At 38.6% G+C, this 14,974-nt stretch overlaps 1 protein-coding gene across 1 annotated transcript in view; it reads left to right on the top strand.

Annotated features, from left to right (window-relative positions):
* Nucleotides 1-14,974, top strand: part of HABP4 (hyaluronan binding protein 4) — a 40,594-nt gene that overhangs the window by 12,302 nt on the left and 13,318 nt on the right. The window contains exons 5-6 of the mRNA XM_044757021.2: nucleotides 3,284-3,367; nucleotides 13,769-13,940. Of these exons, the coding sequence (XP_044612956.2) occupies nucleotides 3,284-3,367; nucleotides 13,769-13,940 (256 nt within the window). The remainder of the gene's footprint in view (nucleotides 1-3,283; nucleotides 3,368-13,768; nucleotides 13,941-14,974) is intronic.

Here is a 14,974-nt window from a genome sequence, read left to right as displayed (position 1 = left end):
ATTGATTTTAGGCTTTTGTTTAGTTTAATCGAGTTTAAAATCAATGCTCAACTTCAAAAACTTAGTGAGATAACTTTTTAAATGGGCTTGTTATGTTGCAATTTGATTTGAAAACTCCTTTTAAAATTCTTTTATTTTATCTTATTTTAGTCAAACAAATCTGTGTATTTGCTGATGCCCCATGCACGTGGCACCGTACATTTGCATATGCCTCAGAATGCTTTTTAAATTCCTGGATAGTCTGTGCTGTATTTGTCTGTGACCTTCCAAAGTTCTTGTATGCGTTGCGTCCTGATTTTGTGTAATCATTTGCAGATCGAAGCTCAATGACAGGTTCCCCCTAAGGCTCAAATTTGACGTTTCTCTGTGGCTTCATGGTGTCTCAGCTCGGTGCTGGTTTTGCTAATTAGAGGAGCAACTTGGTTCTGCCGTTTCCTGGCCGCAGACGTGGTGACTTCCTGGTGTCTCCAGAGGAATGGGCAGATGCACTCGTCAGGTCAGGGAGAGGCGGGGGTGCGTTGCAAGGCAGGCTTCCCACAGTTTGAAGGCTTGAGGGCATCCAGACTTCCATTTTTCTTCCTTTGGAGACTATAAGCTTTTTACATAAAATATTTTCCTTAAATTGTTGTCCTTAAAGACAGATGTACAAAACAGTACCAAATGTCATATTAGATTTACTACCACTGCACATCTGTATTGTCCTTGAAAGGAGGAGAAATGTTGAATGCCTGCGTCTGGGGTTCCATAGGATTTTGATTGCAAATCTTTAAATTTTGTTTTATTTTACTTTGATAATATGTATGTAAAAGTAATACCTTCTGAATCATCTGATTTACCACCTTATCTAATACTACACTCCATTTTAGTTTGCATTTGGACTTAAAATCATTTTGGCTCCAAGTAATTATGTGCACCCTAAGGGGTACATAAAGCATTGGCTTTATAATATGAGGAGGTGACCATGTGTGGTCCTGGTGGACTGGCATGCCCTGATGTTAAAATGACACATGCCCCATGTCCTTTTGGGTTGCTTTGTGAGTTATAAAGTCAAAGCTCTTAGGTGGTAATAATATGTAATTGAAAGATTTTCGTAGAGTAAGGCTTGAATAATTTATTTAATAAATTGAGATTTTAATTTTGATTTTGATCATGAAAACAGTATAGGACAGTGAAGTTATGTGCTACTTTTGATTAATCAGAAAAGAGTAGAGGTGCGCCTAATGCAGTAAGTGATGTGTTCATGGCTGGCGAGGCCAGGTGGTGCCCAGTGCATTGTGGGTGTGAGAGTTTGCTGTGGTTAGTATTCTTATTTGAAGACTTGGTGGTAAATAGATCTGTGGACAAGATGCTTTCAAAATGGTGTGACTGGGCCATTTCCAGTGTTACTGGTTTCCTTCAGCAGTTTGATCCTGAGTGCCTGTGCTGAAAAATAGAATTTTGTCTGGCTGCAGTAATTAAAAAAGTATAATATCAGATATTATTTCCTTGTTACCAGTTGGAATAGACACCCACGAATGCAGTTTTCAACAATACTGCCTTCCAACTTTTATGATGAAGAGCAAGACAGATTATGTAGTAATCAAGCAACATTTGATTAAAATCTGGTCACTGTCTTAGATTTGGTTAAGTGTGAAGTCTGATTGAATTTGAACTAGATAACAAAGCCTAGAGGTGTTTAACATCATTTTGTGGAATGTACTTGCACAAACAGGCATTTTCTGTGTTAGTATAACTGAAGTCAAAATACAGACATGGGCCCTGGAGCTGTATCTTTCTTCTAAGAAATCCAACATTGATGATTTACTTTGAACAGAATAACAAAATCCACCAATAAATTGTTGCTAATTTTGAAACTTCATAGTTTTCTCGTTTTGGTCATTTGGTTCTGTAAGAGCTATAAGCACAACATTAGTTTTATGTTTATTCATAAGATAATTTAGGTTAATACAAGAGGGAGAGCTCTGGTTCTTTTCTTTAAAATCAATTGCTCAAGTTCAAGAAATGCTGGTTTTTACAAGGTCTGTTTGTTTTGTATTCTGCTTTTCTTCCTTCCCCTTATCTTCAGAGCCCTTTCGTGATTTTTCATTGTTGAGAGCTAAGAACTGTCAGTAAACCTGTGCTTTTTATCCCTTGGCGTTATTTTGTGGCCAGGGGATAAAGAGAAAGTTGGAGTCAGTCAGCCCTGCCCCTGCTGCTAGCCTTTGGGGCTCAGGATGCCAGGAGCCCTGTGCCCCTGCTGGGCTCAGGCTGCTGTCAGAGGCCACCTTGTGAAGGGCGGGCGCCCCGCAGAGCGGCAGCTGTGTCCTTCCACACTCAGAGTGCATTTGATTTAGGACCTTTTTTAAAAGTGAAAGTTAATTATTCAAATTTTGTGTTGAAAAACAGGGTTTTTTTTTGTTAAGTTGATACAATAGCTTTGAGTTGAGAATAAAAAAAATTTTAATGTAAAAAGTCTATTCTGTTATTACAATTCAATTTATGTGTACTTTTAAAAAAAATACCTTATTTTATGAAGCTTTTCCTGAACTGGGGATGAAAAAGTCCTAGGTTCTGTATGTAGAGAGTAAAATATTTCTAATGGATATACTTAAGTTGACTAATTTTAGCGTTTTCTTGAAAATGAAATTTCTTTGCTAGGACCTGCTTTTCTAAGTAATGTTCAGATAGGATTAATGTTAACATAAAAAGGAAGAATTAAGATCATGTATATTAAAATTCAAGTGGTTTTTCATTGTGCTGTGCTGTCTAATCTGTAGATGGCGTATGTACATGTGGGGTGTGTAAACTGATGTGTCAGAGCCTTCTTCTGGTGTAGTGATCACCAGCTTGTTTGCAATCCAGTACACTCATTTTTGTGGAGTGTTTCCGCTGTCTACCATTTTCTAAAAGTTTGAGATAGCATAGTCTTATCTATTGTAAGTCATTCAACAGTTGTGGGTTGGGAATTTTTATGGCTCCTGTTAATATTTGGAATTTCTTAGGATAATAAGAGTTTTGAATAATTGTTCTGGTCCCTTAGAGCCTATTTTTAGTTTTAGGCCATTCATTGACTAAAATTCTCATTTGAGAAACTTCTGTTTCTCACAATACTTTTCACATTTTTGGAAAATTTGTATGAATTAGCAATTACAAGTGTTTTCTTTTTTTCATTTTGATGTGGGTTACTTTATGTGTAATTCCTTGGAGGATATTTACTTAAGAAAAAGGACACTGAAAGCTGTTTTCTTCTGTCTTGAATATATAAGGGCACTGATGTGAACATATCTGTGTGACTGCTTTTCAGTGATGGGGAGCCAGCTGCGCCCATGGAAGAGGCCGCCGTGGCGGAGGAGTCCCTGGGCCCCCTGGAGGAAGAATCTCCAGCCAAGTGCGTGTTCCCTTCATGTTCCCCATTGGGTTTGTTGGTCTTTTTCCTAACGATTTCTAAGAGCTCTGCACAGAGCAGAAAGTTCAGCATTTTGTCATACCACCAAGGGTTGATCTTCTTAATGTATTAGCAAATAATTGTACTAATTAATAATCAGTTTAAATAATCCAATGAATAATTATTAATAATAATTAATGGATTAAATTCAAGAATTCTGCCTTGTGCCCACAACCTCTTTTCTCTTAGCAGCGTGTACTGTGACTAGCCTGTCTCTCATCAGGACCCCCATCTCTTGTCCCTTTGCTCTCTCCCAGTCCCTCCTCCCTCTTCTCCTCATGGAACTGGGGTGTCTCGTCCATCTCTAGCACCCTTGCCAAGTGTTTGAACTCCCTTGCTCCTTGGATCTTCTTTTGTACTTTGCCGTCAAAACCCACGTCCTGGGTGACTGCTGGCTATCTGCCTTTACCACACACTGAGCACTGCAAGTCAGCAGCAGAGCCGGCGGGAATCCCCGTAAATTCTCGATAACCGGCGTTCTGAAATGAACTCTCAACACTGCCCAGCAATCCCATTCCTTGCATTCATTCTTTCTCCCCTCCACCCTGACAATGACTCATTCAATCCTTCTTGTCTCCTCAAAACCCTGACACTGCCCCACACTTCCCCCTTCCCCCTTCCCAGTCCTCCCCACACCCACACCTTCTCTTTCATTTTCTGGATACAGCTTTTCTCCTCCTATGTCACAGAGAAGTTAGGAGCCATCAGATGAGAGCTTCATTATCTTCACATCCCCAAAGGAACAAAGCTGCCTACACTTGCACGCCTCCTAGTGCCTCCTCTCATGGTGTACCGGAGGCCCCATCTCCTCTGCCTCTTGGGCTTTGGATCCTGTTTCCTATAACTTCACAGAAATCTCATACCATCAGTTAGTTCCTCTCTTTTCAGGTATGCTCACCTCCTTCCTCCCAACTCTGATCTTCCTATCAACGTTTTAAACCTGCTTAATCTCTCCAGTTTAAATCTTCTCCTCTTGCCCCACATTCTCAATTAGCTACAGTTTTCAGGGTTGTGTGTACTCTCCATTCATTTCCTCCCCTCACTTAATCCCCTCCTCACTCCAGGTCTGGCTCTGTCCTCACTGCCCTTCTGAAACAGTTACCACATGTCTCCAGACCTAATGGACATTTCTGTCTGCATCTTTCTTGTCCTGTCAGAGAATTTGACTTTATTGATTTCTTCTTACACCCACCCTCCCATTGGTTTCTGTGGTACCCACACTCCTTTGGATTTCCTTCTGCCTCTCAGCTCCTCTGCAGGTTCATCTTTGTCTTTCTGGTCTTTTAAACTGTCAAGTTCTTCAGGCCTTTGCCGTAGGTCCCCTTCTCTGTCTCTGGCATCTCTTTACAGGATCTTAGGCATCCCTACAGCTTGAATTGTCATTTATACACTGACTCCAGAATATACACCTCTGGCTCTAACCTTCAATGTGGGCTCCAGACCTGTGCTTCCATCTGCCTACTGAACACCTCACCTGGGACATCCCAAATGCTCCTCATGCTCAGCATCTCAAGGACTGATGTCCACAGACCTCTGGTCCTCATTAGGTTTCCATCTTGTAGAACAGCATTGCCTTCCATCCATCTGCACAAAGCAGAACCCTAGGAGTCATAATCCTTGAGACTTCTTCTTGACCCCCTCCTTCCCCAAAATCCAGTCTGTTGCCTGCCCTGGTGATTCGTACCTTCTGATATCCGCCATCTCCACTCAACACCACAGTGTCAGCTACTGTCATCTCCTCTATCACCAGAGCTCCTAATGGGGCACCCTGCATTTTTACTTTCTACCAACCCGTTTCCACACCAAAGTGGCTTTCACACTGGCATTCCAATTGTCATGCTCCCACCACTTGCATAAGACCCCCAGTGGCTTCCTGTCCTTTTTCTGTCCCTTGTCCTGACCTGTGCGGTCCTGTGTGGTCTGGCCCCTGCAGAGCCCTCAAGTTCAGCTGCTGCTCCTATGCCTTCTCCAGGTTCACCACATGGCCCTTATCTCGTGTCCCAAACACCTTGCCCACCCCTACCTCCACGCCTGCCATAGAGCTTTTGCAAGTGCTGCTTCCTTTTTTCCTGTACCTCTCCTCCAAATCCCCTTCACCTATTTAGCTCTTACTTTCCTTCAGCTGCCAAGAGGCAGGCTGTCTAGTGGTTAAGAGCACAGACTCTGAGCCACTATGCTGGGTGCACATCCCAGCTCTGCCACTTACTGGTTGGTGCAAGTTGTTTACTCTCTCTGTGCCTCAGTTTTCTTCATCTGTAAAATGGGAATAATAATTGTACCTACATCAAGGGCTGTTAGAAGGATTGGTTGGGGGGCTGTGTGTGTGTGTCTAGAGTGGGGCCTGGCATGTAGTTAGTGCTGTAACTTACATGTAACTACATGTAAGTATCTGCTGTAATTGTTGCTTATTGCAAGAGTAAAATGCTACAATGATTGATGATTATGAAAGCTATTAATTTACAATTTGAAAAAACTAAGAAATGTATTAAAGAGATAGATTAACAGTTATATGAATATTTAGACAGTTAATTAAGGAAATAGATTAACAGTTTATCTGAATGTTGAGAAAGTGAGTTAACTAGATACCTTCAGGAAAAATTATATACTTTTTGAGCCAATAAACCATTTATACAAATTCAGGTAAATAAGGCAGAATATTAGAGAGTAAGTTATAGCATAATTCTAATCTATAGAATTGATTGAGGTACTCTAGCATTCACATTAGACAAAATAATTTGTTCAATCAGTTACTCTGAGAGACAAAATAATACTTAATGATTGGGTGGCAGTCTTATTGTCTGCAATAACCTAGCAGAGCCAGCCAGCAAATCTCCCTCTCTCTTCTCTGCTGACTGTAGTGGACAGTGAGCATCTGGTTAGAATGGCAGGAGCTGCACACAGAGCAGCCACCCCAGCCGTGTAGTGGCTGACTGCGCTGAGAGATTCTTGTTTCTGTACTGCTTTGTCAAACTTTAAAATTATTACTAAAATTTCTAATAATAAAATTAGAATATTTTGATATCAAAATTAGGCTTGTATGTGAGAAATGCCTTTGAAGATGGTGATGCTCTCTGATCGCGGCTTTGTCTGAATGTTGATCTAACACTCAAGCTTTCAACATTCAGCCAAAATGTACATCCAGTGCACCTCTTGGTGTAGAACTTCTTGATAGGTCAGTTTAATGCACCCTTACTTATGTTCAAACATACAACCCAAAGTACATACGTTTTCCTCAAATTGGACACATTTTGTTGATAATTATATGTGCTGTGCCCTTCCTCCTTTCGTTACAGAAGCATTGCGAGTTCCTTGTCACGTGGTATTCTAATGTCCAAGGATACCTGTCTCAACTTCTTATATTTTGGTTTAAGAATAAACCTAACATTTATCGAGCATTTGTTGTGTGCCAGGAACTGCTCTAAATGCTTCCATATCATAACTCATTCACCCCTTTGCTGACTGTGAAGGAGAAGTTACTGTTACTATTCTGATGCTGAGACATAGAGGTTAAATCACTTGCTAGTAAGTGGCAGAGCCAGAATTTGAACCAGGTGTGGTGGCACGAACATTCTTGCTCTTCTCTGTAGTGAATGGTAGGAACAGTTAAAAGTGCCGTTTAGACTAACTTAGTGTTAGGAACTGAAAGGGGAGAAGATGTTGGTTCTATAAGCAGAGGAAGAGTTGCCAGGATCACTGAGGATTTCCCTATTCAGTAATGTGCAGCAACAGCTCCCTTCCTTCCTTAAAAATAAAATACTCTTTGGGGCTGGCCCAGTGGCGCAGTGGTTAAGTGCACACGTTCCGCTTCGGTGGCCCGGGGTTTGCGGGTTCAGATCCCAGGTGCGCACATGGCACCACTTGTCAAGCCATGCTGTGGTAGGCGTGCCACATATAAAGTGGAGAAAGATGGGCATGGATGTTAGCTCAGGGCCTGTCTTCCTCAGCAAAAAGGGGAAGATTGGCATCAGATGTTATCTCAGGGCTAATCTTCCTCAGGAAAAAAAAATACTCTTTATGAAAGGAGAATGTTGAAGGAGCATTATTACAAAATTCATAGCAATACAGGCCCACCTTAACAAACAAGAAAAATCTCAAATAAACGATCTTAAACTACACCTAACAGAATTGGAAAAAGAAGAACAAACAAAGCCCAAAGTCAGCAGAAGGAAGGAAATCATAAAAATTAGTTTGCATTTGCTGTAATTTTATATAAACGGAATCATAGGCATGTATTCTTTTTTTTCTGTATTCTTTCACTGAGCATACGTATTTTGAGATTCATCTGTGTTGTTGCATGCAGCATTAGTTCATTCCTTTTATTGTTGAGGAGCATTCCACTGTACAGACAGGCCATAGTGTGTCATCCATCTGCCTGGTAATGGGATTTGCATCGTTTCAAGCTTTTGCTACTACAAATAAAGCCGCTGTGAACATTTTTGTGTACAAGTCTTTCTGTGGATATATCATTCTCCTCATAAACATCTAGTAGTGAAACGGTTGGACTATATGTCAGGTATATATTTAACTTTTTAAGAAACTGCCACACTCTTTTCCAAAGTGGTTTTCCAGTTTTTATACTTTTTAGCCATTATAATAGGTGTATATCTCATTGTGGTTTTAATTTGTATTTCTCTAATGACTAATGATGTTGAGCATCTTTTCATGGATTATTTACCGTCCGTATATCTTCTTTTAATAAAGAGTCATTGGAATTGTTTGCCTACTTTCTAATTGGGTTGTTTTTCTTATTGCTGTTTTGAGAGTTCTTTGTATATTCTGGATTCAACTCCTTTATTAGATACATGATTTGCAAATATCTTTCTCCCAATCTGTGGCCTGTCTCTTCATTCTTTTGACAGTGAGTTTGAAGAGCAGATGTTTTTAATTTTGATGAAGTCCGGTTTATCAAATTTTTCTCTTATTGATCATGCCTTTGGTGTCAAATCTAAGAAGTCTTTGCCTAACCTAATATCACAGAAGTTTTCTCTATAAGTATTAGAACTTTTGGTTTTGCATTTAGGTCTGTGATCCATTTTTTAAAAAATTAATGTATATTTCTATGATCCATATTGAGTTGATTATTGAATATAGTAGAGGTCTGGATAGAAGTTGCTCTTTTTTCTCACACGTGCGTATCCAGTTATTCCAGCATGCTGAACACCAGTGTGGAAAATCAGTTGCCACATGTATGGAGCCCCATTTCTGTACTCTGTATTTTGTTCCAGTGGTCTGTGGATATTACACTAATATCACATTGATTATCCTTAAGTCGATTTTAATCTCTGTTTTCTCTTTTCTTTCCCTTGTAATTTACTTGTCGAGGAGCTTCCCAGAGTGAGGATTTTACTGATTATATCCCTATAGGCAGTAGTGTGCTGGGAATTATTTAAGCTCTGGCTCTCTGGGATGAAGAAGTCTGGATCTGTTGCACTTGCTGGTTTCTGTGGTATATTATTCCCTCCATAGCTGATTTAAAACCACCAACATGACATCGCTGAATGCAGAGTCGGGAAGAGATGTGCACTGTTATGTAGTATTTCCACTCTGCACATACAATAGGTATCAGTCACCCCAAGAGCATTTAGATAAAGCGAAAACGTAGCGAAATAATTAGGGAACAATTAATTGTATTTATTACCTTTGTTTTAATATAGTTAATTATAAGTTTATATAATTTAATTTTTAACGATGTATTTAATAGCCAGTTCACAAAATTCCTGAAAATTGAACAGTTTGCTGTTATGACTTTGTCAGAGCCAGTGGCAGCACAGCACGGCTTGTAGAGTGGTCGAACATGTTACTCTGTCACCTGTATTTTCAGTATTTTCTGAAAATTAATAGTGAGAGGCAGAGGTTTGATCAGATTCAGGTTCAGTGATTTGGCAAGATTGTTTCATAGGTTATGGAAGGTCGCTGATCATCATTGCTTTACCATTAATTTGTTAGGGCTGTGAATTGGTAATAGTCTAAGTCAGTCATTCTTTCTTCATTTATTAGCTGGGATGGTCTGTAAAGAAAAACTTACCTGGAACTAGTTGATTACACTGCAGTGTAAGTTCATTTGGGAAATGCAGATAAATAAAGGTACTTTTTACCTTTTATTTACCCATCATCAGAATAATGAGTTGTTTCCCTAGCATCTTTCAAAGGTGCCAGTGACTTTTTTTGTGTCATTATGAACTTAGAGATTTAAACATATTTGACATGTTTTAATTCACTGAGTTTTTATTCTTAGGAGTGCTTAAAGTGACCTATTTTTTAGCTGAAGGGAGCCTCTCCCAGTTGGTTCTTGATCCTGTGCGCGCACACTCAGCAGCCTCTGACAGCCCCCTTCTTGGTCAGGCACGTTGGTTGTTCAGACTCATCATCTGTACTTCCTACCCCATGCTTCATAGCTCTTACCTCATCCTGAGCCATTTTTCTGAGAAGCCCATCTGCTTTCATAGAACATAGTATTTAGAGTCTCCAGTCTTGGCACTAGGGGTGCTCACTGCTAATACATTTTTGATTGTTTCTAGGACTTCTAAGTGAACAGAGCTGGGAAACAGACATAGACACACATCTATTTTTTTTTTTTTTTTTTTTAAGATTTTATTTTTTCCTTTTTCTCCCCAAAGCCCCCCGCCCCGGTACATAGTTGTATACTCTTCGTTGTGGGTCCCTCCAGTTGTGGTATGTGGGACGCTGCCTCAGCGTGGTTTGATGAGCAGTGTCATGTCCGCGCCCAGGATTCAAACCAACGAAACACTGGGCCGCCTGCAGCGGAGCGCGCGAACTTAACCACTCGGCCACGGGGCCAGCCCCTACACACATCTATTTTTAAGATAAAATATGAGTTCATTCAGTATTTCCATTTGAAATTTAGGACTACAAGACTTTTAGCTGAACTTTCTTACATTTGTTTCTCCTTTTCTTCCATGCTGAAAATCCCGGTTGTCAGTAATATCATACTGTTGCTTGTTTGCTACACACACAACAGTCACAAATAACATTACCAACACTACCTTCAATAATATAGTTACTAAAAAGTTATATATAGGGATGACTAATCAAATTCATATTTTAAAGTCACTTTAAATAATTTCCCTGCTGGTTATATCACCAACTTGATAAACATTTAGGTTAATTTGATTAATTTTGCTTTCAAATTTTAGAGACTGAATTTTAATTTAAATCTATTTTAGACTTATGGGAAATATTTATGTTTCCAAAGTTCAGTCTGATAAAACATGATATTTTCCAACTAGCTTCTGTCCCTGTTCTTTCCCTGGTTTATATTACAATTTTAAAAAAATCTGAGGCCAGCCCCATGGCCTAGTGGTTAAGTTTGGCATGCTCTGCTTTGGTGGCCTGGGTTCTGTTCCCAAGCGTGGAGCTACACCACTTGTCACCAGCCATGATGTGGCGGTGTCCCACATACAAAATAGAGGAAGATGGGCACAGATGTTAGCTCAGGGCCAATCTTCTTCAGCAAAAAAACCAAAAGCCAAAAAGCCTACGTGTAGTAGTATTTGCATGTCTCCCTATGTCTTAGGTGAATGGTAACATACATTCCACCTTGGTTTTTCATCAGTATATCAGGAGGTGCTCCATAGAAATATATATTATAGTCCTCATTTCTTTGTAAGCTGCTTAATATTCACGTATAATATCCATAATTTTTCTACCAAATTCCTTTCTAGATGAGTTTGGGTTGTTTCTAGTATTTACTATTAAAAAGTCTTAATGTCTTCTCATATTTTTGCCAATATATGTTTGAGATATGTATTTTTCCAATATTTTAGTTGAAAATTTTCAAACAGCAAAGTTTAAAGAACTTTACAAACACCTATACCCATCACCTAAACTCATACAAAATTTATTGGTGAAATGTACAAAAACAAGTATACAGTTATTGTTTTGAAAAATGCATATACTTGTTGACCCCAACTCCTATCAAGATATAGAATGCTCCCATCATCCCAGAAAGTTCCTCGTGCTTCTTCATAGGCAGCCCTGCTTTGATGTTTTTCTTCTATCAGATTGGTATTTTAAAGTTACTTTACAAATGTGTCTATTTTGGATGCTCTGTGATTAGGTTTCTCCCCTGATTTTGCTTCTGTTTTTCGTATCAGTAACCTGTAATCTAGAACCTTAGATTACGTTAGCCTTCAGTGAGGCTGTTATAGACTTGATTGCCTCCCCACTCCATGTCCAATGTGGTTTTTTTTCTTTTAAATAAACATATTGAGAGAATTCCCATACTACACAATTCAGCCATTTAAACTGTACCATTAAGTGGTTTTTGGTATTTTACATTATTAATTTTTTAAAATTATAGTAAAATATATACAATATAAAAATTGCCATTCTAACCATTTTAAAGTCTACAGCTTAGTGACAATAATTACATTCACAGTGTGTGCAACCATCACCATCCTCCATCTCTAGAACTTCTTCATCATCAAACAGAAACTACCCATGAAACAATAATTCCCCATTCCCCCTCCTCTCAGCTCCTGGTAACTCCTATTCCACTTTGTCTCCGTGGATTTGCCTCCTCTAGGTACCTCATATACATGGAGTATAACTTATGTCCTTTTGTGTTTGGCTTATTTCACTTACTGTAATGTTTTCAGGTTTATCCATGTCTTTAGGATGGATCAATATTCCTTTTCTTTTTTGTATATTATCCTTTTTTTATGGTAAAATCTGTATAACATAAAATTTGCAATTTTAAGTCAGTCCCTGACTATCACTAATGTTCTGTCTCTATGAATTTGCCTTTTCTGGATGTTTCATATAAACAGAATCATACATAAGCTTTTTGTGCCTGATTTATCTTCCTTAGCATAATATTTTCAAGGTTTATTCATGTTGTAATATCTATCAGTATTTTATTTCTTCTTATAGCCAAATAATGTTCCGTAGTATAGATATATGTATTTTGTTTATTCATTCATCAGCTGATAGATACTTAAGCTGTTCCTATTTTTTGGCTATTATGAATAATGCTGCTATAAACAGATTATAGAATGCTTATGTCATTCTTGTATAAGTTTTCATGTGGATATAGTTTTCATTTCTCTTGGGTATATTACCTAGGAGTGACATTGCTAGGTCACATGGTTACTCTGTGTTTAAATTTTTGAGGAACTACCAGACTGTTTTCCAAAGTGGCCACACCATTTCATATTCCCACCAGCAATGTGTGTGAGGTTCTAATTTCTCCAAATCCTGGCCAACGCTTGTTAAATGTCTTTTTGATTCTAACCATCCTAGTGAGTGTGGAGTGGTGCAAGTCATTGTGATCTTGATTTGTATATCCCTGATGCTAATGATGTTGAGCATCTTATTGGCTATTTGTAGATCATTTTTGGAAAAACGTCTGTTCAGAGCCTTGCCTGTTTTTCAGTCTTGTCCTATCTTTTTATTGAGTTGTAAGTGTTCTTTATGTATTCTAGATGTAAGTCCCTTATAAGATAGATAATTTGCAAATATTTTCTCCCATTCTGTGGGCTCTCTTTCAGTTTCTTGTTGGTGTCCTTTGCTATGCAAAAGTTTAAAATTTTGGTGATGTCCAGTTTACGTACTTTTTCTTTTGTTGCTCATGCTTTTGGCGTCATACATAAGAAATTGTTCCCTAATCTAATATCATGAAGTTTTATATCTAAGATGTTTTCTTCTAAGAGTTTTATATTTCTAGCTCTTATATTTATGGTGTGAGGTAGGGGTCCAACTTCATCCTGTTACAAATGGTTATCTAGTTTTTCCAGCACCGTTTGTTTAAAAGACTCTTCTTTCTCCTTTGAATTGTCTTTGGCACCCTGGTTGAAAAAAATCAATTGATCATAATATGAGGATTTATTTCTGGACTCTGAATTCTATTCTATTGATCTATGTGTCTGTCTTCTGTTTTCTTTTAAAAACTCATGAATTTAAAGAGGATATTTACAAAAATATGCATTTGTGACCTGCTTTTTTATAACCTGTGTTCATGGTTTCCTATATTTGTTTTGTTTCATTAGCTTCTTCCGTTTAGTTCTAGAATTATTTCGTGTGTAATGCCATCTGGGAAGAGAGTGCCTGGTGGTGAAGCGTCATGTTAATGTTGTCAGAGTGGTGATGTTTCCATTTTTCAAAGACTGCTTTGAATACAGGAAGTGTATCTTCAGTTGACAATGATGGCATAAAGTGATAAAAATAAAATAAGGAAGCTTATGGTTCAAAGATTTTCTTACCTTATTTAGATTTGAGATTTAGTCCATGAAACTAGGTTAAACTAATGGTTATGACTTTTTCTTTGAGAAAGTAGACATTTCAGACCCATCAAAAATTATTCTTTATGATTATACTTCTTTATAGAGTTCCTGAGTCAGAGGTAGAAGAAGAAACTCAAGTTCAAGAGATGACCCTAGATGAGTGGAAAAATCTTCAAGAACAAACCAGACCAAAGCCTGAGTTTAACATCCGGAAACCTGAGTCCACTGTCCCTTCCAAAGCAGTGGTGATACACAAATCCAGATTCAGAGAGGACGTAAGCATCGGGTTTCTGCCTGGAGGGCTCTCCACTGCCGCCTTGTTGGGAGTGACACAGGCCTGTCCACTTCTGTTTTGAAAATGGAACGTTAGTAGTTGACATTCTGGTTTCTACCTAAGACTAATCAGAGACGACGTGTGCCTAATTTTACTGTATCTTTATTGTTCGTTAAGAAAAGGAATTGATCTGACCTATTGACCCTTAGTACACAGCAGTTAGAGTGAAAGTGCATTTTCTGCTTGCTCTGGAACTGTGCTGAGACTGTGCAAACACTGTATGTTAATTGCATTGCATTTCAATTGCATGTCTCAAAAGAGAGGTTCAGAATGTTTTGTGAATGATGCCATTTCAAAGGATAACTACTCTGCATTTTTGCAATTAGATTACCTACAGCTCTAATTCTTTTTTGTTTGTTTCTTTCATTTATTTTTTTTGCTTCATTATACTTTTTTAAATTGGCTTATAACATTGAGTAATTTCAGGTGCACATTTATTTATTTATTTATTTTTCGGTGAGGAAGATTGGCTCTGAGCTAACATCTGTACCAATCTTCCTCTATTTTATGTGGGATGCTGCCACAGCATGGCTTGATGGGCTGTGCTAGGTCCATGCCCGGGATCCAAGCCTGTGAACCCTGGGCTCCTGAAACAGAGCACACAAACTAAACCACTATGCAACTGGGCCAGCCCCTATGTGTACTTTATTATTTATCAGTTTCTGTATAGGCTGCATTGTGCTCACCATCAACAGTCCAGTTTTTATCTGTCACCATACATATGTCCCTGTTTACCTCTTTCACCCTTCCCCAACCCCCTTCCCCAATCCTCTTCCCAGTAAATGCTAATCTGTTCTCTTTGTCCATGTGTTTATCTTCAACATAAGAGTGAAATCATATGGTACGTCTTTCTCTGTCTGACTTGTTTTGCTCAGCATAATACCCTTAAGGTCCATCCACATTGTTGCAAATAGATTTTGTCTTTTTTTATGGCTAAGTAGTATTCCATTGTATATATATGTACACCACATCTTT

Source organism: Equus asinus, chromosome 23 (assembly GCF_041296235.1).
Source record: "Equus asinus isolate D_3611 breed Donkey chromosome 23, EquAss-T2T_v2, whole genome shotgun sequence".
Taxonomy (NCBI): domain Eukaryota; kingdom Metazoa; phylum Chordata; class Mammalia; order Perissodactyla; family Equidae; genus Equus; species Equus asinus.
Note: the sequence above shows the minus strand (reverse complement) of the source record. Positions and strands in the feature narration are given on the sequence as shown.